Below are 25000 nucleotides of genomic sequence, written 5' to 3' on the forward strand. Positions count from 1 at the left end.
CACTTAACAATACACTTTACATGCACATGTGATCCATCATGACACTAAACTACAGACACGGCTACTTTCATGGCTGCAGTCACATGACTTTAAAATATGTAAAGATTGATTACGAAGAGCTAGAGCAGTTATTCCTTTATTCTCAACTGGTAATTGCTTTCATAAGATAATTGGTTCCTGGTGTGATTATAAAGCTAAACTTTGAGTGTTATGCAAGTGTAGTCACATTTAGATTTTAGGTGTTATTCAGCCCATGGATAATGTTATGAAATATGTTAAATCTGGCATTTGTTGGCACACTTGATATCCATTTAAGTCTTAATCTTTATGCACTGCCTTCAGCCTTTGTAGTCCCTAACTTAACTGGAATTCAATATTAATGCTGACTTGTCTCATTGTCAGGTTTATTTCTCTCTAAAGACTGGTGTTGAATCTTTTTGTGTTCATAAAGCCTTTTTGCGCGTCATGTTGGGAGGCCTCCCAGCAGGGGATTTCTATCTTCCCCTGCAAAACTCTGTGTTACTCGTCTTAGGGATGCAGGGCTATCCTGCATAGTTTATTTTATAAATGGGATTGTAGGTTGCAGGTTTAGAGCGCGTTTGTTTAGGAGGAAACAAACCTGGCAGAGAGACAACATGGACTATTTAACTGAAGGTTACGCCAAAGTTGAACTTAACTTTTGATGTGACGACTTGAAATAAAACCTTTATTCTGTGGGCTGAGTTCCAGGAGTCAGGGTTGAGTCTGATGTGAAAGTACTCTCTTGTATTGATTTATTTCATGCTTTGCAAAATCAGGGTTTAAGCAGAGGACTTTTTATGGCAAGGCTACACAATCGGAATGAACGTTTGCAAATCCCCCAGTTGCCTCGACGGTTTTTCATGCAGCCAACCAAGACACTTGCAACTGTCAGTGTAGAACAGGAAAGGCAGGTATAGATTAGGGAGGGCATCCATCGGTGGGCCCTGACTGGATGTGAGGACCTGTCACACTTGACCAGGTGAGCTACCTGAGGATTTTGTAATTAGTTTACTTCTACTTTTTTTTTCCTTATGCCTTATCAAATTCTGCCTTTGTTGATGAAGGCTGAAGCAGATTTCTGGATCACAGGACTCCATTTTGGACACCACAACCTGGAGAAGTCCCGTCCTGGCTGCAGAGGACCTCGCCCAAGATGAGCTGACCCTTCTACGATGAGGAATTCACCCAAGATGAACCAACCCTTCCACGATGATGCCTCATTTCCACGGGTTGTCAGGTTTGTTCTTTCAGATGGTACCCAATTTGTTTAATATCTATTTACTAAATACTTAAGTGTGCTGATTCATTTTTTTCATTTACTTTTAGATGTTGGACCTTGCCAAACGCTTCACATGCCTCAATGGCTGCTACGTCACTCGGCCCTACAGGACATGGTCACCTTTTTATTTATTTTTGTTGTAAATGGACTTTACCACATAAAGCCAGAACCCCCTGCCTCCACAGCCCCACTCAGTTTAGGAAAAAAACATAATTGAATTTGGTGTTCTTGGGGTCATTAATATGACCTCTAAACATTTGGGAAATCATGCAAAAGATCGCAACCTCTCTGCGCAACCCAACTGAATCGATGTTTGAGTGACTTAATTGCTAAATTTGTAAATCGGTCAAGATTTTAATGAGCTGGGTCTTCTTCACACAATGGAGAACAAGGTAAATTTAGTCGACTCGTAACGTGGTAAGGCATTTCGTCCTTCCCCTTCTTCTCTCTGTGTGTGAGGAAGTCTGGCCAGGGATCCTGACTGTGTGGCATACCATGGCTGTGCTGTTTCCAAAATCAGACAAGGATCCATCTGATTTTGTGACTCAGCTTGTCATGATATGCATGGACTTTATCACCTAAACACAGAACCCCCCACTGACCCACAACCACACTTGACAAAACACTGTACATGCACATGTGATGCATCATGACACTAAAATACAGCCACAGCTACTTTTAGCCTGTAATGATTGACATTGAAAACCTGTATTTATTGCCCTCTTTATATCAGTAAAATGTTTGTTCTGAACTTTATGGTTGACTATTTATTTCAGTTTTTCTGTGATTAGTGCTATTTTGACAAGTAAAAATGTGGAATTATTTAAAAACAAATTTGTGTATTAAGGATAGAAGTTGTTGACCCCAAGGAGCAGTTTTACTGCTGGCATCCGAACCAAACGGTGATCGCGTGTAGTTGGCTGCAAGAGTGGTTTGTATTCAAGTGCTGGACAAAGGAACCACTTGTGTTTCCGACAGTGAAACTAAATTAAAAGCCTGCACAGTAGATATTAAATCTGGGTACCATTGAGAATAGTTATAAATGGGCACATCTCAAAGCTCTAGTGGATTAATGTGATTTTTTTTTTTTTTTAAATCGATCTCGTCAAACATGACTCTGCATCAGTTGCAAAAGCAACTCAAACTTGTACAAATCCAGATAGGGGACCGGTCCTCAACTTTGCTCAAGGTTTTAAATGGCATGCATCGTGATGCATCTCATAACTTCCTTACATTCAGCTACTAACACCTGTGGTATAAAAAGATGCTGCTGGACATGAGACTTGTCATCTTAGATATGCCTTTAATAAGATGTATTATTTGTATTATTTAATTTTATGTTTATTTTATTTAATGAAGTTCTTTTTTTTCTGTTTTACCCTTCAAAAGGATTTGTTTTTGTAGTATTGTTTTTGAAAAGTGCTATTCAAATAGTTCTGTATAGTGTTATAGTACCAGCAGTATAAGCAGCCACACATGCAATGCTAATATTTCTGATCCCGTCTAACCCCTGACTGTCTCAGCTTCAGGTACAGTAGATGATGGGATGAATCACAGTCAGATAACACTCCACAAATCAGTGCAGGCAAATACTCGGCAGTCAAATACAACCCTTAAAAGAAAACAATCTGTAAATGACCAAAGCCTGAGGCACAGATGTAAATGATGTTAAGCAGGTTTGAGACAACTGAGTCGTATACAAAGAAGTCAGAGTAGCTTATTGCGAATGAGAGCTGGTGATCTGCGTGGCAAACGAAGATGGAGAGAGGGACGAGGAGTTGACTCTTCCAGTCTCGGTGTCCTGTGTATCGTGACTGACGGGAAGAAGAGATGACTGACATTTTGGTTGTGAGATGATGCTTTTGTGCTTTTTTTGTGCATATTCTCTAATCAATTCACCAGTCAAATATTCTTTAAATGTGCTTGGTCCAGACACTGTTGATCATTGGAAATGGGTCAAATTCCAAACTGGGAAATTATGTTCTCAAATGTCTTGTTGTCTTCTGTTTTATGAATGAATGAATGAATCCGTTTTAATTATTTGTGTCGTATGGAGCAAAGAATTACGGATTAGAACGGATTACTACCGATTATCATTAATTTGGTAATTGTTACAGCCCTGTTTTTTTTTTTTTACAGGTTTGTCATTCTTCACGTTACAATTGGCGATTATTTCCCTAATCTATTCATTCTTTTCTCTGTTTGGTCCTGAAAATGTTGATCAGTGTTTCCTCAAATGTCTTGTCCACAAACCCAAATTTATTTTTAAATCATTTGTCATACGGAGCAAAGAAACCAGAACATGTACACATTTTAAGAAGCTGCAAAATCAGAACTTGTTTTAATTATAAAATTATAAGTGATAAGGGTTTCAAAATTCAGAATTGAAGGTGGTGAACTTAAATGTAGTTTGTAAATAATATATTGTGGCACAATCTTGGCTGATGGTAACAAAATAGACTCAAACCTCCTTGGTTTCATCAGTAGAGTACTGCAATACACCTCATGGTGCAACCTGGACACATCATCAATGGTGTTTCGGGTCTGTGAATTATTTTTTTCTCAATGTGGTCCTAATACTCTGTCATATGAGGGGTTTCTGCAGTGCAGTATCGGCTCACATCCGTTACGTTTAAACCTGTCAGAATATTTAAATTTGGCAGGTGAACAATAAAAGGAGACGGAAGTTAACGGTTAATTTGAAAATAGAAAAGTTAACATTTAACATCAAGTTAACAGACTCGAAACTTGAGTGTGACTCAGAGGAAATCCTCTTTTGGTCATAATTAAGGAAGTCATTTCTTAATTCAGATTTGATAAATAACAAATAATAACTTGTCTTTAACATTTAGGAACACCGTAGTATTACATGGTACTAGCCTCCCTTTGCTCTAAAAACAGCCGCAGTTCTTTGTGAAACATTCCTTTGAATGGTGCATCATTTTTTCTTGTCATCTATGGTGCAAATCTCTTCTATCACATTTCAAATTCAGATCTGGTGATTGGGAAAGGGGAGTCAACTAAAGTTCACTAAATTCTTTGTTTTGTTTGTGTAACCTGACTTTCTTTTGTAGCTTAGTACATGCCAGAAGAAAGTATTAGAAATCGCTCAAGCACAGATGTTATTTTTGGATAGATTAAACCCGTTTAAGTGCTTGCTTTTTTCTTGTAATGAAATACTTGTATTACACAATGTGCAGTGTTACATGTTTTATTTGAGTACACGCTGTCACTATACTTTCACCACCACATCATAACAAAATATAGTCATCATTAGTCCTAGTTACCTACAAAAAGTACATTTTAAAGCTGGGGTGGGCAAATGTTTCCAGACATTAAGATGATTCAACTCCATATCAAATGCAATTTGTCTTCATACTTCTTCTCCCTTTAGGGGTCGCCACAGCAGATCATCTGCCTCCATCCCTTGTGTCCTCTTTATTGTCATCATATCCTCCTTCACAACATCCATGAACGTTCTCGGTGGTCTTCATCCTTTGTCCAATATCATCACTGTCCCTCCTCTGACCAAACCATCACAACCTTGCCTCTCTTACTTCATCTCCAAACCGTTCAACCTGAGCTCTCTCCCTCTAATCTGCTCCTTCCTAATCCTGTCCATCCTGGTCACTCCCAACAATACGTCTTGTGTGGAACAACTGTGGTGATGGCAAATAATGTCATTATTTATTTTTTTAAATGCCAGCACATTTCTTTCCCCAGTAACTTCCAGGCCACTTTGACCCATTAACTTATAGGTCATGTAGAATTGTGTCTATAATTACACGGTATGAGATGCACCTCTTTATACAGTATTTCATTGGTCTCCCTATTTTTATATTAATATTTTTGTGGAAAAATTACTATTTCCTTTCAATAGCTTCCAAGTCATATGACCCAGTCACTTCAAAGTCCTGTAGAATCATGTCTAGAATTGTAAATTATGAGACACACCTCTTTATATTGAATTTTCATTGGTCTCCCTATTTTTATATTAATAATTTCTGTGCGTTCTCTAAAGTCATGTGACCCCCCAGTCACTTCAAATTCGTTTAGAATTGTGTCTATAATTACAAGGTATGAGACAGCTTTTAAAATTTAATTTCATTGTTCTCCCTATTTTATATTAATATATTTGTTGGAAAAACACCATTTTTATTATTAGTATTTAGACTTATGCACCTTTTTTTGTAGTGTAGTTTCTGTTATATCACGTGTAGATATATGATAGATTAATATATTATAAACATCTTGTTAGGCCATTGTCAGTGAGTAGTAAGCGGATCTAACCAGGTCGCAAACGCCGGGTAAAAGTGTCAGATGAGCCGCTGTTGGAGGTGGAGCGGAAGTCTCTCTTTCTATGGATACTTCAAAATAAAAGTCGCGCGTGGATATGCAACAGTAGAAAGTGGAATATTTGCGTTACATTTACAATCAATTTATACCGTTGTAACTCATCAGGCTGTTGTGTGACACAATACTTTTTCCTATTTTCTATTCCGAGAACATAACGGCTCAGTGAAGCCTGGGGCTGTACTTTTCAGTTGAAATGATGGACACGCGCGTGGCCAATCGCAACCCGTGTGGGCGGGGTTTTACGCGGCGCAGCCTCGCGTTCACCTAACAGTCTTGTGCGTCTTTCTTTTTTTTTTCCCTTTACACTTTACTGAGCTTTTAAGTCTATATAGACTGACGCCGGAGTTCGCAGACGCTATTGCCCTTGCTTGTTTTCTTGTTCTGCCAAGTTTTTAATCTGTATCCCTCCGCCAAACAGCCCGCGGAGAAAGTGCTCGGGTTATTTGTGTAACTGGCGAGGGCATGGAACCTCTGCGGAAGCTGGCGAAGGATAATCCGTCGACTTCGGCTAATCTTCTCTCCAAGATTTTCTTCTGGTAAGAAAACGTCGACGTCAGCCCGTGTTTGACTTGAATTGACTGGAAAGTTGTCCTGCGTGACTGTGCCGAGCGTGTGCCGAGCGTGTGCCGTGGCCATAGGGACACACTGCTCTCTTCCTGGATGTGACTGCAGGCTCAGAGCATCTGTCCGTACACAAACACGAGCTCCACCGCTCTCACACGGTGGAGGTTACAGAGCTCACTGTGTGTGTGCCATTGATTCATTTGAGCAGATTTTTAACCGGAGCAAACTGCTGCGTGCCAGCCAGGATGGGGTTGGGTTTCAAGGGCTGAACTCGTTTTTTAACTGGGACACAAAAGTTGTCAGACTTGCTCTTCGCTTAAACTTCATATTAACTTAACATATTATTGGTTTGAGGCAGATGCTTTACACGGAGTCTGTTGTTACATCATTTCCACATGGCAGTAATAAGGCTGTATTAAGTTAGTAATAACTAGTGTCCATCCATCCATCCATCATGGGATGTTTGTAGAATTTAGGTGTGCCTTGTTACAAATATTCTGCTCTCATAAAGAGGAAACAGGTTTTTTCATTATAGGACTGTTTATAAAAAGTGGACCAGTTAAAGTGACTATTCATGGTATAGAGAAAAGATAGAGTAATAAGGCTATTCAACTTAAGGCCTGGGGGCCAGAACCGGCCCTTCAAGCAATTTGGACCGGCCCGCGGCCCAGTAACCCATAAATAATGAATGTATTATTAAAAAGCCAAAAAAATGTAGCGTTGCCTATTTCTGGCACTTTGCGACACTTTTTCGCAAATACTTACTAGCTGTAATTGCACGCAGCCTATGTATGTACTAGAATATTTTGCACTATTTTGCCAACTGTAGCAATTGTACCTGAATATTATTGTTACTGTTACTTATAGTTCTGCAAAAACAGCTTTTTGTGGCCATTGCACCTTAATGTTGTTTATATTCTTTCCTCTAATTTTGTAAGAGCCAATTGTGACTGTTATACCCAAATGTTGGTGGTACTGTAACTGTGACCTTTTTGCACTATACGCAAATTGTATTGTACCTGAATGTTGGCGATTTTGTTACTTACCTTTTTAGCACAAAACTATTTAAATAAATATGTGCTAAATAATTTATAACATTTCGTATCTATTTGTATTCGTTTACTGTACATGCAAAACAAAATAGTAAGTAAAGCGGTTGACTGGCCCACTGGCTGGACAGCTTTCCAAAAAGCTGGCCCTCCAGACATTTTAGTTGAATAGCCCTGTCATAACATCCTCCTGGTCACATGGTGTAGAATTGCTATGACTGCAGGATGTATGGAGTCATAAGGGGTTGATATTGTCGACGAATACTAGCAGTCTGTGCTTAGTTAAGCTGTTATACAGTAGTTATAGTTTTTGGATTGTATTGTTTTCTGTTTTTTTCCCCCCAATATCCTATAATATCTGATACAGAATATCCCATTGGTTCATCACTCAGCTGTTTCACCGTTAGATGCCAGCAGTTCTTACACAAAGGAACTTTGATTAAACACACTCATTTACACCTTGAGCAATAATGTAATTTCCACTATTGAATATATTTTCATATACTTCACTTGTAGTTGGCTGAATCCCCTGTTCAGAATCGGCTACAAGAGGAAATTGGAAGAAGATGACATGTACAAAGTTCTACCCGAGGATGCGTCTCAGGGACTTGGAGAGGAACTACAGAGGTATGGCATAATAATTATGTTCATAATTTTAAATGTTAAAGCTTTTGTCTCCATGTTTGGACTTAACAGTGTTAGATTCTTATACAGTTAGACACCATTGTATTAGCACTAACAAACAATAATCCAGTGTTCAAACTTGGTCAGCAGGAGATTCATGAGCCCAGAACAGAGTCATGTACTCATCAAATGTGGGTTTAAACTCTTGTCACTTTAAATTGTACTATGTTAGATTGCAAAGAAGTCCTTCCTCTGTACCACTAATATGCTTATGCTGTGTCAACATTCTACCCCCCACTAAGTGTATGGGATTTTCATCCCCTGCTCATGCAGCCATAACGGCCTGCCAGTACCAGCCAAGCTCTTAATACCTTGTTCCCATGACTTCCACCTCTTGAAAGGTTTACAGGACTGACAAAACCACCTTCTGGTCATTATCAGCATCTGCTTTCATGACAGTTTTAAAAAAAGGGCGTTAACCTCAGCAGGTTTTTTGGTCATAGGTAACGGAAAGTGTGACCTTCATGCTGCAGTTACAGCTCATTTATTATTTTACAATTGCATGTTAAGCATGTCTTCTACGTGTATGACAACACAGTTTTGTATGTATCCCTGTGACTGACGGTCGTAAAATCTGGTAATCTTGACACTCAAATATTGTGTTAAGTATTATGTAAACAACTTTTAAACAGTAGTAACACTGTAATGATCTGTTCTCCACCAGGAGATGATAATAACACGACTCTCTTCTCATGACTGGCTTATCTCAGCACCCTGCACTTTCCATTAATAGCAGAGACCACCAACTCTGAGGGACTTTGGCACCTGAGTTTGTACTTCTGTTTGGAGACGAACCTGCTGTGTTTATATATAGATATTACTTCTCAAAATGTCACATGAGACGGGGCGCCTAGTCATGAGTTGTGACATGCTGCTATCTGTTTTGTGGTGATGTACATCCTGCTACTGCTTTTAGGAAGTCTTGTCTCGCATGCTCAGCATAAAGGTAAGCTGGTTCAAAGTGAGAACATCATGACTGCGCATTGTAGAAACCAAAAATGTGCCATTACCTCGTTTATGAAGCCCTGGAGGTTCTGAACAAACAGTTCAGCCACTGCTGAGAACGCTGTGTGCTTTATTGTAATCTAGGGCTCAGCGAGATCTCTGAAAAAACTTGGTCTGGTTATGTAAACAGCATTTCTCCTGAACAGCGGATCCTCCTGCTCCGGGCACTAGTCCGGGCACATCCGGTTGCGTACATTGAACCGCAGAAGAAGAAGAGTCCGTTGTGGAGGTGTTTCACATGTTTCAAAATGTCTTCTGACTCTGTGTCCGACTCCGGGTCAAAGTCGTAAAAAGGGACTGCGGCGGGGAATCGTGAACAAAGCCATTTTTAAACATTGTAAAACAATGTTTTCATAATGAATAACATAGCATCCACTGTTTCCAAAGGGGGAGCTGCGCTTCTGAGAGCTGTTATGCTCACTTCCAGGTATTGGCCGATCACAAGACAGTTGGGAAAGCCCTCGCTGGCTGACCAATCACAAGACAGTCTGTCTTCTGGGGGTGAGATTTCAGTCTGAAACGGCGTGACTGACGAGAGCTTCAGTGAGGAAATATTTCTTTCGGCTAATTTACAGCAACTAGGAGGTTTTTGACCAACAAGTTAATGTATGTAAGTAGACCTCCATAACTAACATATGTGCGATAGGACCACTCTATGGGAGCTTTAATACAAAGGAAAAAGAAAATACTGATTGATAAAATATGAAAATGTAAACCATAAAATGTACAGCGTTCATGTTTGTAAGTCTGAGAGCTGAGGTCAATTGTACATAATTATGTGATATTAACACATAGAGTGTACATTTTCCTTTTTAAAAGAGCATTCATTAATTGACAACTGCTTTATCCTTCACATGTGGGTCGTAGGGGGGAGATGGAGCCAATCCTAGCTGACATGGGGTACAGGTTGCCAGTCCATCACAGGACCAACCCCTACGGTCAATTAAGAGTGTCAAATTAACCTAATCTCAATGTTTTTTGATTGTGGGAGGAAGCCGGAGTACCTGGTGAGAACCCACGTGCACATGTGAAGAACATATAAAACTCCACACAGAAAGTGCCACTGGGAATCGAACCTTAAATCAATATAAGAGTTAATAATTCCTTTCAGTAGTTTCCATTGTTTTTTGGGGGAAATTCTAACTGTATATATTATAAGTGCTAAGTCAGAGTGTGACTCAAAGTGACGGTTGCTTTCCTTTTCACTTTGTTTTTTCAAAGGTATTGGAATCACGAAGTTCAACAGGCAGCAAAAGAAATGCGTCCCCCAAAACTTTCCAAAGTTGTTGTTAAGTGCTTTTGGAGATCATATTCACTAATTGGAATATACATCCTCCTAGGGGTACAGTGCTGTCATTCACCAAACACAAACATCCACAGTGAGCAATGCTGCGTCTAGAATAAGGAAACTGTTTTCATGCAGCGCATCCACTTCTCTGTCTTCCATCAGGAGATTCTCAGAGTCATTCAGCCACTGCTCCTTGGGAAGCTTATTGGGTATTTTGAGAATCAAGACTCGGCCAACAAATCTGCAATCTATGAAGCCTATGCCTATGCTGCAGGCATCTCGTTGTCCACCATAAGCATGACTGTGCTTCATCATCTTTACTTCTACTCTGCGCAACGAGAAGGCATGAAGATCCGTGTGGCCATGTGCCACATTATCTATCGGAAGGTCAGTCATGAAGGAAGTATCTGTTTTATATCTATTTTTATATATTATATTTATCTACATTTGTCACATTGCTGTGTTTTTTTTGTAATTTGCTGTCACTCTTTTCTTCTGCACAGGCTTTGTGTCTAAACAACACTGCGTTTTCCAAAACTACAACAGGACAAATTGTCAACCTTGTATCAAATGATGTCAATAAATTTGATGAGGTGAGTATCTTAACAGTGTGTCCATATTGTCTTTTGTATTTATCTTATATATTTGACTTTCTAGGTCAAAAATTCAGAACTTGGCTAATATTTTCTTGTCATCCTTTATTTATTTTTCTTACAGGTAACCCTACATCTTCATTTTTTGTGGATTGGACCCCTACAAGCAGTCGCTGTGATAGCATTGTTGATGCATGCAATTGGCCCATCATGCCTTGCGGGAATGGCTGTCTTCTTCATCTCGATGCCTTTACAAACCATGTTTGGACGCCTGTTCTCCAGACTTAGGTTGGTACATGTGATTAAAATCTTTCCGCATTCCTCCTGCTTTCTCAAGTTTCTGTTGCACTGGTGCCATGCCTTGTGTTTGTCTCTGCTATTTTAGGGCTGAAACGGCGGTCTTTACAGATGACCGAATACGCACAATGAATGAAGTCATCTCTGGGATCCGTGTGATAAAGATGTATGGGTGGGAGAAGCCTTTCATTGCACTGGTGGACGAGGTCAGAAGGTAGTTATTGATGATTATAATAACATTAAAAATACATATTTTTATAGCATTTCTTAAAGGGGACATATTATACCCTATTTCTCCAAGTTAACCAAGTTATTAGTGTCCTAATAAACATGTCTGTGACATGCTTTGGTCAAAATACCATAAGGATGAAGCACCACAGCAGTTCAATCACCCTGCCAAAACAGCCCTGTTCAGATCGCTTGTTTAGTAGAAGTCTCTTAAAAAAAAGTTAAACGAAACTTAAAGGGATAGTTCGGAATTTTGAACATAAGACCTATTTTCCAACTCAGCCGGTGTGATGGAGACGTCTGGAGACGTTTTCAAGAAATTTCATTCAGTTCTTCTAGTTGCCGAGTTCGCTGATGCTATGGCTAGCGCAAGTCAATGATACATGTTAGCATGGCATTAAAAACACTCATACCGACTCCACAGTGCACCGGAGGCAAATCGATTGTAACGGGAGACTATCGATGTACAAATCTGTGTTGATAGAATAATATTTGAAAAAAAACTAACGTTGCATCGCATGGATTTTTGAGGGACTACTTTCTCAGCACTATACTTCCGGCAGTGGAATCACTCCGCCGCTGCTGGAAGTATGAAGCGCTGCTGCTGCTGCTGAGACATAAATCCTTCAAATGGCAAGGTTGGTTTTATTTCAAACATTCTATCAACACAGATATGTACATCGATAGTCTGCCGTTACAATCGATTTGCCTCGGGATGCACTGTGGAGTCGGTATGAGTGTTTCTAATGCCATGCTAACTTGTATCATTGACTTGCGCTAGCCATAGCATCAGCGAACTCGGCAAATAGAAGAACTGAATTAAACTTTTTGAAAACGTCTCCAGACGTCTCCATCACACCGGCTGAGTTGGAAAATAGGTCTTATGTTCAAAATTCCGAACTATCCCTTTAAGTCACATTGCCGTCATATATAACATGTATCCACTGGACAGATAAAGTTTTACAGACAAAGTGGAGCTCCGCGAGACAACAATTCCAGGAATTTAGCGCATTGTGACGTCCCAGTGAGCACGGAAGTCAAACTCGCATGTTTTTTCTCCTGTACTTAGACTGAGTAGGACCACAAAAACATGAGTTAGTCATCTTTTTTCACACTTTGCCGACTGATAGGGCCTCCAGAGTCCCAAATATAAAGATTTCATTGATTAAGAAGTTAATTTTGCATAATATGTCCCCTTTAAATTAAAACGACATAGTGCTTTACAAATAAAAAGACAAAAACATAAAGATAACAGTAATAAAAACGACAACAATCTGAAAAAATAAAAATGCAGAACTATAATATGTTTTCATTTTTGATTTAAGGTAAGCTGCCTCATATAATATATAATATAAATTGACTGACAATTATGTTTTTGTTTTCAGAATGGAAATTGCCAAGATCATGAAAAGCTCATACCTGCGTGGCCTGAACATGGCGTCTTTCTTTGTGGCCAGCAAGATCATCATCTTCCTCACCGTGTGTGTTTATGTACTGATGGGGAACGTGTTGACTTCTAGCAGAGTGTTTATGGCCATTGCCCTCTACGGGGCAGTCAGACTCACCATTACACTCTTCTTTCCCTTTGCCATTGAGAAGGCCTCAGAGTCTCTCGTCAGTATCAAAAGGATCCAAGTAGGTTCACCACTACATAGACATAGAAGTCATTTTTAAGTTCTGAATATGAAAACTTCACATGTGATTCTTCCCTTAAGACTTTTCTTCTGCTGGATGAAGTTGCCCCTCAGCATCTGGAATTTCCAGTGGCAGAGAAGGACTGTATGGTGGAGATAAAGGATTTAATATGCTACTGGGATAAAGTGAGGAACATTGTCTCACTACTTTGTCTCCAATATACAACATATGCAGCAATCCTTAGACACTAAAAAGGTCTAAGCATAGATAATGTTGTGTGCTGTACAGATTGTGATGCACATGTTATGATGTAGTTTTGAGCAGTTAACACTAAATTAGGCATTAAATTACTCATGTGACAGTCATTTAGTTTATTTTTTTTTTTTCTTGCAGATGCTCGAGGCGCCGACTTTATATAATGTGTCTTTCGCAGTGAGGCCTGAGCAGCTTGTGGCAGTTATTGGACCTGTTGGGGCAGGAAAGGTATGTCTGTTTTATTTAGTCATGTAAACATATGTAATTAAATGGTTCTTACGTGCAAATCAGATGTTGAGGTTTTACTTCCTTACCAGCAGCCCATCTTGGGGTGCTTTCAGACCTATGGTTCTATTGCTTTGGTCTGCACCAGTCAGAAAAATGTTACACTGTAGCAAACAGACGTGGGTACGCTTTGTTTTCACATATGCAGAGTTTTAAACAAACCAAAATAGACCATGAAGACCATCGGGAAAAAAACACGGCACTTTCATGCATTAAATTATACCGTTTCATCAATTTTGGCTTGGTTGCTTTCACATCAGAGGAACCGTACCAAAGTAGGGCAGATAGGTCTCGGACCAAACACATTTGGTGCGCACCAAATGCTGTAGGTGTGAAAGCAGCCTGAGTCATCTTGCTTGATTTGCTGGTGTTAATGTGTTACTGTGATTTATGTGCAGTTACTTGTTTTCTATCATTATGTGTGTGAGGGAAACCTTGTGAGGTGACATGAAAGTTTTTTAAGGGAACCCCTTGTATCTGAAACCCACAGTTACAGAACGTCTGTCTCCCTCTTCTGGCACTGAGAGTAATTACAGAATCACTGTTTCCGTGGATTCCCCAAAACATTTTGACATTTCATTTTTCATCTGGAACATCTGGAACTGTTTGAGGACATTTTCTGTTGTAGTTGCTGTAGCTTACTTATGTCTCCACAATTATTCTAGCAAAATGTGAAAAATGGAGAGAATGACCTGGTGCTAATGGACTTAACCTGCATTATTTGCTCTATTTGGCAAGAGTTTGATTGGTAGATTTTTATCAAATGTCATACTTTCTACTTGTCCATTTAAATATGTGAAGCTTCTATTGAGTACTAAATCCTGTACATGTAAACACATCTCAACAAACTCACATCATACACCTTCAGATCCTTAAAAAAGACTTGTACAATTTACGGACCCTTAGACTCTGGCTGTTTGTTATGTCCTCCACCGGTCACCCCTCCTATCGCTGAGGTCTTAACTATGACCTTGGTTTCTATGGCAAATGCCAGCGGGTATTGGACAGCTTTGAGTTTACAGCCTTGCTCAATATAAATTGTAGGTGACATCGGTATGACCCACGAGGAGACACAGCCTGAAAAGAATCAAAGACATTTAAGGATACGTGTTTGTGTGTTTGTGTGCGTCAGTCCTCGCTCCTCAGTGCCATCCTGGGTGAACTGAGCCGGGAAAGCGGCGTGGTCAATGTCAAAGGAGCACTGACATATACGTCTCAGCAGGCCTGGATTTTGCCCGGCACAATCCGAAGCAACATCCTTTTTGGCAAGGAGCTCGACCCTGAGAAGTACGATCGAGTTCTGATGGCCTGCGCCCTCAAGAGGGTGAGAGTCACTTCAAGTCATATTCCCATTCATTACCTGTTGAATCTTCCATGCTATATTATTGGTCGGTTAATCACAAAGTTACAGCACCTCTAGCTTGTCGTGACATATGTGTGTGTGTGTGTATGTGAATAATGAGTAAAAGTACACACAGGACATGGACCTCTTGCCAGGGGGTGACTTGGCGCTTGTTGGGGACAGAGGGACAAACCTCAGTGGAGGACAGAAGGCAAGGGTCAGCTTAGCCAGGTATGTTGATTGACTCTATAGAAACTTATTTTGTGTTTGCTATCTGAGACCAATATATCCTCCATATATATGTGTGTGTGTATTTCAGAGCATTGTATCAGGATGCTGATATCTATTTGCTGGATGATCCCCTCAGCGCTGTGGATGCAGAGGTGGGCCGACATCTCTTTGAAGAGTAAGTCCTGTTATTATTGTTGCCGATCTCAATATAAAGCACATTTAAGATAATGTCATATTGTCATATTGACAGCATGTTTAAATTGTTTCTATTTGCTTCAAAACATTTGTTTTTTTTCACCTAGGTGCATTTGTGGAGTTTTGAGAAAGAAGCCTCGCATATTAGTTACTCACCAACTACAGTATCTGAAAGCTGCAGATCTTATACTGGTCTTGAAGGAGGTTAGTGTTTGTGTTTTGATCTTAAAGAGAAGTGCTCTAACTTGATTTGCCTGTTTCTTACTGCCCTTCTTTTTTTTTTTTTTTTTACAACTGCTCTGTATGGATAGCATATGTACAACCACAATACCTAGCTGTCAGTGACATATGATCATGTCTATAACAGAGCAACCTCCCAAGTGTTTACTGTTATACATCCAATAGGTGAATGGCAAAATACTTGTACTTGTGTATGTGTATCCGCTATGTGCATATGGGTATTTGCATATACATCATTCAAGAATTAAAGCAGAGACAGAAAAGGTAATCACCAGCAGGGTCACATTATGGAGGTGTCTGGGGGTGGGAGTGCCTTGAACCCCAATGACCTTGAACCCCTGACTCCCAATCATATCCTGCTTATGACAGGAAGTTTGGCGAATTTTGACCATTCGCTACGATACAGGAAGTGCCCTATAACTTTGCCATACATTGACCGATTGCCTCGAAATTTCATATCTGATGCAAGAGACCTACCTATATTTTTGAGGGGGTTAACGAATAAAAGTGAAGACTGTTGAGTGATGCGGAGACAGTGAGGTCAGCCAACTACTGCGTTCCCTGACTTGCGTGGGGGGACGCGAGGACACCTTTTTATGAGTCCTAGTTAATATTATTATTTGAACTGACTTTTAATTAATTCTTTATTTAAATCAGGGGTGTCGAACTCACTTTCACTGAGGGCCACGTATGCATAATGATTGCCCTCAAAGAGCCAGATAACTGTCATACAGAATAAATCTAACCAAAAATAATGTCAACTAAAGGTAACGACTCCGTAACATATTGCTAAATAACTTTCTGTATTTATTACTTATTCAAGTTACAGATATGATGCATTTTAGATGTAACCCGGTCCCAGATGGTGTTTCTTGATCCTGTATCTGGTCGGGGGAGACCAGCTCACACACCTTCAGCATGCAGTGCTTCAAAAACGCACCCTCAGAAAAAGACTTTAAAGCATGGGCCATTTCTTCAGCCACAATAAAGTTAACTTTCACTACCAAATCTTTTTGGTTCTGTTGTGATCACAGTCTCCCTCTCAATTTCACTCATCGCATGATGCATATACAACAATACACTGCGATCTAGTGGCGGGATGCCGTCACTTTGTGGGTAACACAATCACCATGCATTGTGGGAAATGTAGTTTATGGTCAACACACGCCTTAAAGCAGCATAGACCTATTTTAACACAGATTTTTAAGACCAATTAATCACTCGTCGGCCACATAAACGGGCCCCAGGCCTTGTGTTTGACATGTGATTTTGAGTACAATTACATATATAAAGCATACAAATAATAACACTAAATGTGATAATAGGGTAAAGCAGGTAATACTTTTTCTTTATTTGTTTTAAAAGTTACTTAAAGTTACATGTATAGGCAAAACAGCTTTAATATGTATTATTCTTGTCGTTGATTTCTCTCTTTGTTAGGGCCAGATGGTGGCACGAGGGACGTACAGTGAGTTGCAGCGCTCTGGACTAGATTTTACCTCTTTGCTTAAGGAGGAGGATGAAAGCCAGGATGATGAGAAGCAAGGCACATCTCCCATCCCAGGGACTATCTCTAGCCACTCCCACTCCCGCTCACGTACAATCTCGGTCAACTCTTTGTCCTCCAAGTCCTCCCTGTGCTCCTCTCGTTACTCTTTGATAGATGGAGCGGATCCACATGCAGTGGTAAGTATTGAGTTAAAGCCACACTAAACGGGCCTGCTGTTCATCCTTTAAGCCACTAGAGAGCAGAAGATACTCACTGATACTTCCCTGTTGCTAAAAGCTTTATTTGATGAAGTGGTGCTGAATGCCATGGGTGTGTATTTGTAGACAGTGCTACAAGCAGAGGAGGAAGGTCGCTCAGAGGGAAACATCGGCGTGCGCATGTATGTGAAATACTTCAGGGCAGGTGCTAACTTGCTGGTCCTCTTGGTCCTCCTTTTACTTAATGTCCTTGCACATGTGAGTGAAATTCTTCAATTGATTGTTTTCTTTTATTAATATGTTATTGTTCAATCATTTATTAATGCAATTAATTGCTTTATAAAAAAATGAATACAATAAAATAATGATTATTTTGTTTGCTTGTGTTTCTTTAGGTTGCGTTCGTCCTGCAGGACTGGTGGATTTCTCACTGGTGAGATTTGTTTATTTTACACACACTAAAAACACAATGCTTGCAATAATAAACAGTTTTTTTTTTCTTTGGCATATTTCTACAAAGTGGAAGTGGTTCTATATTTTAATAACGGAAGACGATTGAACCAACAGTTCTTCTTGGCATTATCTGTCACTTGTTGAAACCAACCTTGTACCTCAGGACAGAAGAAATGTGTTTTGTGTAGTACCTCCATGTTGTAGCTTTCTTTCTTCTTTTTGTTTACTTGTCCTTGTCAATTTTTTTCCCTTTTGTGTCTGACTCGCAGGGCCTCTGAACAAGAGCGCATCAATGTGACCGAGCACCTCAATGGCAGCTTCCCTCAGCAGCTGGACCTTGACCTGTACCTAGGTGTTTACGCAGGTGAAGCTCACGAAGCACATATAGCTTTTTATGTACTGTGGGGCTCTCAATTTGCAGCCATTCAGTGAACAGACACGCAGTTATTTGGCTGTGGCCCAAGGCCTTCTAGGCCCAGTGTATGTGCATGGGCCTCAGCTGTACAGAGAGATAGCAGTGCCTTTCTTTTTCATTGCCGTTTGATTGCTCCGATTATCTCCCTGTGACTTACATGCTTTTCAGTCTTTCAAGCTTTTTTATCCACAGTGACAGATCAGCATTTATGACAAAAACACAGTTGAGGGGGATATGTTTTTGCTTGATGTTCATCTCAGACATACATTCAGCATTGTTTATGTGGTGATTAATATTATTTCTTTGCGATTTTCTTAGGTTTAACAGCTTTTGCAATCGTGTTTGGCTTCTTTCGCTGTATGCTCTTCTTTAACGTCCTGGTGAACTCAGCCCAAACTCTACACGGCAACATGTTCAATGCCATCCTGCGGACCCCGGTTCACTTTTTCGACATCAATCCTATCGGTAAGTTGCTCACTATCATATGAAGCGCACATTGAAATAACTAAATGATTTCTTGCATGGTCAAGGTTACAGACGAAGCATATGCTGGTTGTGAGACATTAACACCCAGTTGCACTTGCTGTAGACGTTACTGTTGTGACATCTCACCACTAGAGTGCAGACTGTTACTTGTTTTGTCACGTTTTGATCCACTTAACAAACAGCCGTGTGCCTGCCTTGTATGTAACTCCATAGTCTGTCATTTCCATCAAGGTCTGTATGATATAATAATTAACACTTTAGGATGTTAAAACACTTCAAACAAAATCAAAGATTTATGCCTAATAATCAATTGTACTGATAAAATTAACAACACATAATATTAATTAGGTAATCTTTACTCGACTCTATTTTACCTTGAATGAACTGGCATCATAAAAGTATCTCCTGCGATACAAAAATGTGGTCAGTTCAGTCAAAAACCTTGTAATATAGCTTAATATTTAGCCATGATGTATTTAATACATGCAAAGAGAGCGCTATCTTCTTTACTGACACTGTCGGTGAGTAAAAAAAAAAAAAAGAAGAAGCAAACATCATGTTGAATAAATACAGTTTGCTGTAGATCTTGGAGAGTGTTGTGTTTGGACAAGGCTATTGTGTAAATAAAGACGTATTTGACTTGCGCTCTATATCAGAAATCTTTGAATATTTCATTAGCGCTGTAGGCTGTAGCTCCATGGTCAATAGAGTAGGCAGATGATTTTAGAAATGAGCAAACACTCTAAATATGTCTGAATTTACACAATTTCCTTAGGTGTAATTAATGTCAAAAGAAAAATTACAGGATTGAATCATTTGCTATCGACTATGATTTGGTGTATTAATTACAGACCTATTTTAATCAGCTGAATTAATGTGACTACAATCTGTCATTGATATAAATCAACTGTCAAGTGGCCCACTTTGATAACTTTAATTTTTCTGGAACATTGTTCACCTGTCAGTGGATAATTACTCGGCCTAATCTTCCCATAGTGAAATTGCATGTACAACACAATAAGCCTGGGTGGGAATTCTTAGCAAGAAGGGAACCTAAGTCTGTATAATGAGTCATAATAAGCTGCTAACACAAGTCTAAATATGATTTGAGGGTGTTCAGGAGCTTGTGGTTTCGACTTGTATCAAAGGTGGGTGTAGCAACAAAGCTTTCCCTTTGCAAAGCCGTGTTTGGTGTGAACACCAAAGGTCTTAATCTTTAACTCTTGTTTTTAGTGCTGCTGTTATGTTGCATACTGTATTTGACTACCTGATGGCTTATCTGGGTGTGCCGTGCTCGGTAATCTACACAGAGGAGGAGGACAAACACTTTGAATAATGTAATAATCTGTTTAATAGTGCAGCAAAGGAGAGGCTTAACAGACACTGCTATCTGATTGCTGTTGTGCTGCTATCAGTAACCATTGTATGACCAGTCCAGTCATTACAGTTTTCCCTGTAGGCCAGCATATAACATGGTGTGGACAGTATGTCAACAGTAGATTAGTAAAAACTTATTTTTTGGCTCTTAATAATTTTTTTTATAAAGTCAGTTCTGTAAAAACCTGCTTAAAATAAAAACATGACAGCTGTTGTCAGTTTCTCTTTAATTCCCAACGTTTTGCTTTGCCCAATAATTTTCCCTTCATCAATTCCAACACAGCTGCTTTTGCATCCACTATAGTGCGTTGCCATACGTGTGTATATATTGCAGCTGTGCGCCCATGTGTTGGTTAAGGATTGGACAAATGTTTACATGTGTAAGTGATGGGTGCGTTGCTGCTGAACAGGGTCGCTGTTTGATAGCTGTCCTCAGAGTGAAAGGTTACCATTTCAAGCATCGGTGCACAAAGGCCTTATTTGTTATTCTGTGAATGTGGTTTATAACAATAGAGTACACTGGTGGTGAATTATTATTGATGGAAAGGCACTGTAGTTCTTCTGTATCAGTGGATGAATGCCTTCGCGCCATTTGAGTCATGTTTCTGTGTTATCTTTTGTGCTGTGTGGAGATAGTTGATTTTGCGAGTTGGGGCTTTTTGGTGATTAAAACCTTTATATGTAGTAACAATGCTGCTTGAAATTTTTTAAGATAGCAAAATGCTGTTGATAACAGCGCTGACTGAAATCCCCACATTATAAGGATTAATATAACTTAATACATTAGCTTTGCTCAATTTTACTAATATGTACAGTCGTATTATAGCCGTTAATACGAGTTTGATCCAGTTAGAGCAGCGCAGACAGTAGTGGATGTGTTGAGCTGATGGCGATCCCTGTAATTTAGTGTCACTGAGTGGGCTAATCCCCTCAGAGACTGTAGGCCAGGGCTTCAGCTCATCAGCACTGCCGAGGAGTGGAGTTTCAGTCAACACACACACACACTCACACACGCCTTACAGTCCCTCTTTCACATTGGCACAGCGGGCCATCTCTTTGCTAGGTGTCACTCAGCTGCTGTTGACATGAGGAACTTCAGTTTTTTTTTTTTTTCGGTAGTCACTGATGTGAGATTCTAATTGTGTTTACAGAAGCAGTGTTTTTTAATGTCTATATTCCAGGTCTGGCTGGTTCGAAGAGCAAAGTGGATGCAGTACTGCAGAGAGGATGATGATATCGAAGTGTGTAAATTGAATGTGGAGATGGAGCCGTGTGTGTGCAGTATGGCTGATAGGGCTCCCCCTCACTCTGCACTTCCACTATTTAATTGCATGAAAGGGAAGGAGAGGAGATTGCAGGAGCCTGGCGGTGTGAGCGAAGAGAATGGATTTAGAATGTATTAGTATTGGCAGCAAGGTGCCGGCGGTGGGAGGCTGCCCCAGGCTCGTGGGCCCTTCATAGAAGTGCAGGTGAGCTGTGCCACCTCCAGCCTTGGCAGCCCCCTTCCCCAGTATTCCTTCATTATCACTCCTGCTTCGTTGAAAGGCCCCTCAAACTGCACCGCGGCCCACACATGGAGTGGCTCTGAGTTGTCCAGTTATCTTGATGTTTACAGGGAACAACAATTTGCCACACACCCTGCTGTAGCTGGAGCCCACTGTTCCACTTCTTTAAGTGTGATTGGGGGCCCTGCTCAACTAATATCTCCACCTAAGGGGGGTCGCCTTGGTTGGGAGGGCTTGATATTTCCTGAGCCCAAAAAAGTGGTGCAAATCACCCTGGGAGTCTTAAACCATGAGAAATTATTTGATACTAATGCTGCTGATATCCTGAAATGTCTATACCCCTCTCGACACAATAGGTGATATTGTTGACAACCACCCATAGTGATTGAAGCCATTGTCCCGCACCGATCTTACCTCATAGGCATTTCCATGCAGCCAATGTCTTTGTGTAACTGCATCACTGTAATGTATCCCTTCTATAGTCTGTGTAGGACGGAGAATGGTCTTTACTTCATACCCTATGAAACTCACTGTTAACTGAGCCGCTTGTCAAACAGCTGATAGCTGACTGATGTTTTCTGCACTAACACCCTCCAACCATGGTATGATGTAACCTGCAGAAACCTATCCTTTTCTCATTGGCATTGTTTGTCAAATATGCATGAATTTGGGTCATCTATGGCTTAGACAGTGAAATTACCTAAGTATTATTGGATCTTCCACAAACACAGTTTGACAAGTACCCCCCCCCTATTCCCAGGCTAAAGAAGAGGCATTCTTCACTAGTATAGCAGCGGCTCTGCCCCCTTGCTTGAACCTTCCCCTCAGGATGTCTGTATGCTAAACGGGCACTCACACTGTGAATAAGATTAGTCTGCCTCCAAGTGTACAACATGCTTATGCCACTTGACTTTGAATCAGTGCTGATTTGGAGCATTGCTAGGTTGTTGTGTGGAATAATGCCTTGGCTGGGTTTATGCAATGGCTGTTATGGGGAGCCCAGCCTCGTCTGGATGCATGTTTTTAGGCGGGAGCAGAGTTTTGGATAAAGCTGTAAGCTGCTTACAGCTGTGGAGAGCAGTGATTACAGGGCCCACCTCCGTAGGACTGAGAAGGAGGCTAGGAGGCAACTTTTAGGTCAGTGGTGCTATGGCTCCACTGTGCCTTGAGGGGGTCCCGCATTACCACACTGCCAACACATGTCACATTCCGTTATTTACTTGACCCAGTCCCACCCTGATTCACATGAGCCTAGATAAACTAACTGTGTCACTGACGTTGTGTCATCGAGGGCATCAGAGGTAATGCCCTAAATGTGTGAGTGCTGCTTTATTTGCTTTATCCCCAGCCAGATATTATCATTTACTTAGTGATGCTCGGAACAGTATGAAACATCGTGAGGCTATTTACTGCAGCTATTCTTGACTTAAAAAAAAAAAAAAAAAATCTGTCATAGTTGTGGCAGTCGAGCGGCTGTCGAGGCGTCGGCACTTTTTGTCCATCTCTGAGCATTTGGGGGCTTTCTTTACAGAAAAGACACAGAGGAAGTCTTCCTGTCTCACCTGCTTTTGCATTGTATCGTGTGAGATTGGCTGTCACTGACCCTGCAGTAAATAGTGTGTGAAGCCAGCTGGAGTGTAATCTTATGTTGTGTGGAATCCGAAGAGGGTAGCAAAGTTACTTAAGGAGTGACAATAAAGGGCTGCCTCCGCACCTGTGGAGCACCAGCCAAAATAATGAACACCTGAGCAGATTGGAGGCAACTCAATTAACGTCACTGACACTGCCAGTCAGAAAATAAAGGCAGGTACGCGGCTTCTGTTGCCTTTTGTTTCCAAACAAAAGCTTCCCTCATGTATTCAGCCAAGAGTATGGCAGTCTTTGTGAAAGGCTCGACAAATAATCATTCATTGTATAATCTAGATAGGCTTGTGTTTTTCATCTGTTATTATGCTCGCTTTATAAGCTCTGTTCTTTTAAATTGAAAGGTACTTTGGTAATTGTTGCTCAGTAGTCTTGTGAGATTTCATTGGAATTAAAGCAAACAAAATGTTTTTTATTGTGTGTGCTGAGCATAATAAGATGTGTTCCTCCAAATGTACCAGGTTTTTTTTTTTTTTTTAGTTAGAGCTGGTTCATTGACACAGTACAATTCAACAATGCATCACATATTTCCACATTTTCACCAACTGCTGTAAAATCATTATTTTTATTATACATATATACTCTAATCTCATGTAATCTGTTCATTTGTGTTGTGTTGTCTCCCAGGGAGGATCCTCAACAGGTTTTCAAAGGACATTGGTTACCTGGACTCACTCCTCCCATGGACTTTTGTGGACTTTATCCAGGTGAGTCTTACCTCGGCAGGTTCCGTCGCTGGCGGTGCAGCATGGGGAGGCCATTTCATGCCTGGCTAAACCTGCTTTGTGGTCTTGGTCCCCTAATCTGGAAACAATTACTGTAGGATTACCCGCCGGCGCGGCCTAGCGCCTGCACAGATTTAATAAAAGTGTGCACATAGGCTGAGGGCGTGGCTCTCTCTGTGTGACACAACAGAAGCAGCATCTTTAGAGAATGTGTATGGAGACTACTAAGCAAGTGACAGGGAGGAAGAAAGGAACCAAAGAGGAAATAAAGGGCCCTGGGATGATGGGTCAGATGTGGAGGGGAAAACAGTGAGGAGGGGAGGAGAGAGGTGACAAGGTTGATGTGTTGAGTGGCAAAGAGATGTGATCAGTAGGCATGCAGCAAGGTCGCTTCAAATGTGGTCGAGGAGGCGAGGAGGCGACAGGTCAAATGCAATGTACCCACAGCAGGACTTGCTGCCCCTAGTGCAATTCACCCAGGTTCTGTGGTCTTATAGGCCTGGTAGCCAAGGGCCACCCTAGTGCATAACCAGGTTGGGTTACCAAATGCCACCCTGCCACTGTGACAGCCATCTCCCATGAAAGCCTTGCGGAGATGAGCCAGCTCATGCACCTAGCGTCACAAAGAAGGGAATGTTTGCTGCACAATTCTAGGTAGAGGAGCAGGCGTGGCTCCTTGGTTAGGGCCAAAGAATAGAACAAAGCCGTGCTGAAAAAGAATCTTCCCTCCACAATGCCTGAGTGATGTTTGTGGCAGATACCCATCTCACGGTAGACAAAAGCCATCTTAAATGCTGAAAGCACAAAAGATCATTCACACAAAAAGCTTTTTGTGTGGTATAGTTTCCCTCATTTTGATAATAAGGTGAATAATAGCCAGAGTAAAATAATAACTTTGTAGAAGACCCATAAGGTCCAACAAAAACTGGGAAAGTACAATAGGTTGTGACTGAACACATGTACGCTCATGAATTACATCATTCATTATTTCTTATCAGTTATTTTCTGCCTTAGTAAAAGAATAATGTTTATATAATAAGTAAAGAGCAAATGGTGCAAGTATGACTAAGTGCATGTGGTGGATGTTATTTCTTTTGGTCCTTTGCTGCTGCAGAGAGTGGGAGGTCATTGTGATATAGGA

General features: G+C 40.6%; 1 protein-coding gene across 2 annotated transcripts in view; it reads left to right on the forward strand.

The window, feature by feature from the left end:
• Positions 1-5979: 5979 nt before the first annotated feature.
• The window catches only part of LOC310943371 (ATP-binding cassette sub-family C member 4-like), a 40494-nt gene continuing 21473 nt past the window's right edge, over positions 5980-25000 (forward strand). The window contains exons 1-20 of one of the 2 annotated variants that reach the window (XM_083908922.1): positions 5980-6192; positions 7786-7896; positions 10180-10300; positions 10409-10633; positions 10750-10839; positions 10964-11127; positions 11225-11350; positions 12750-12999; positions 13080-13184; positions 13393-13482; positions 14672-14863; positions 15018-15112; positions 15201-15287; positions 15415-15511; positions 16988-17233; positions 17381-17512; positions 17650-17687; positions 17977-18071; positions 18441-18587; positions 23762-23841. In XM_083908922.1, coding sequence (XP_083765048.1) covers positions 6119-6192; positions 7786-7896; positions 10180-10300; positions 10409-10633; positions 10750-10839; positions 10964-11127; positions 11225-11350; positions 12750-12999; positions 13080-13184; positions 13393-13482; positions 14672-14863; positions 15018-15112; positions 15201-15287; positions 15415-15511; positions 16988-17233; positions 17381-17512; positions 17650-17687; positions 17977-18071; positions 18441-18587; positions 23762-23841 — 2565 coding nt within the window. In that variant the 5' untranslated portion in view covers positions 5980-6118. Of the gene's footprint in view, positions 6193-7785; positions 7897-9422; positions 9460-9825; positions 9897-10179; positions 10301-10408; positions 10634-10749; positions 10840-10963; positions 11128-11224; positions 11351-12749; positions 13000-13079; positions 13185-13392; positions 13483-14671; positions 14864-15017; positions 15113-15200; positions 15288-15414; positions 15512-16987; positions 17234-17380; positions 17513-17649; positions 17688-17976; positions 18072-18440; positions 18588-23761; positions 23842-25000 lie in introns of those variants that run through there. The other variant, XM_083908923.1, reaches the window with a different exon arrangement.

This window comes from Microchirus variegatus (assembly GCF_963457635.1).
Source record: "Microchirus variegatus genome assembly, chromosome: 22".
In the NCBI taxonomy this organism is placed as follows: Eukaryota; Metazoa; Chordata; class Actinopteri; order Pleuronectiformes; family Soleidae; genus Microchirus; species Microchirus variegatus.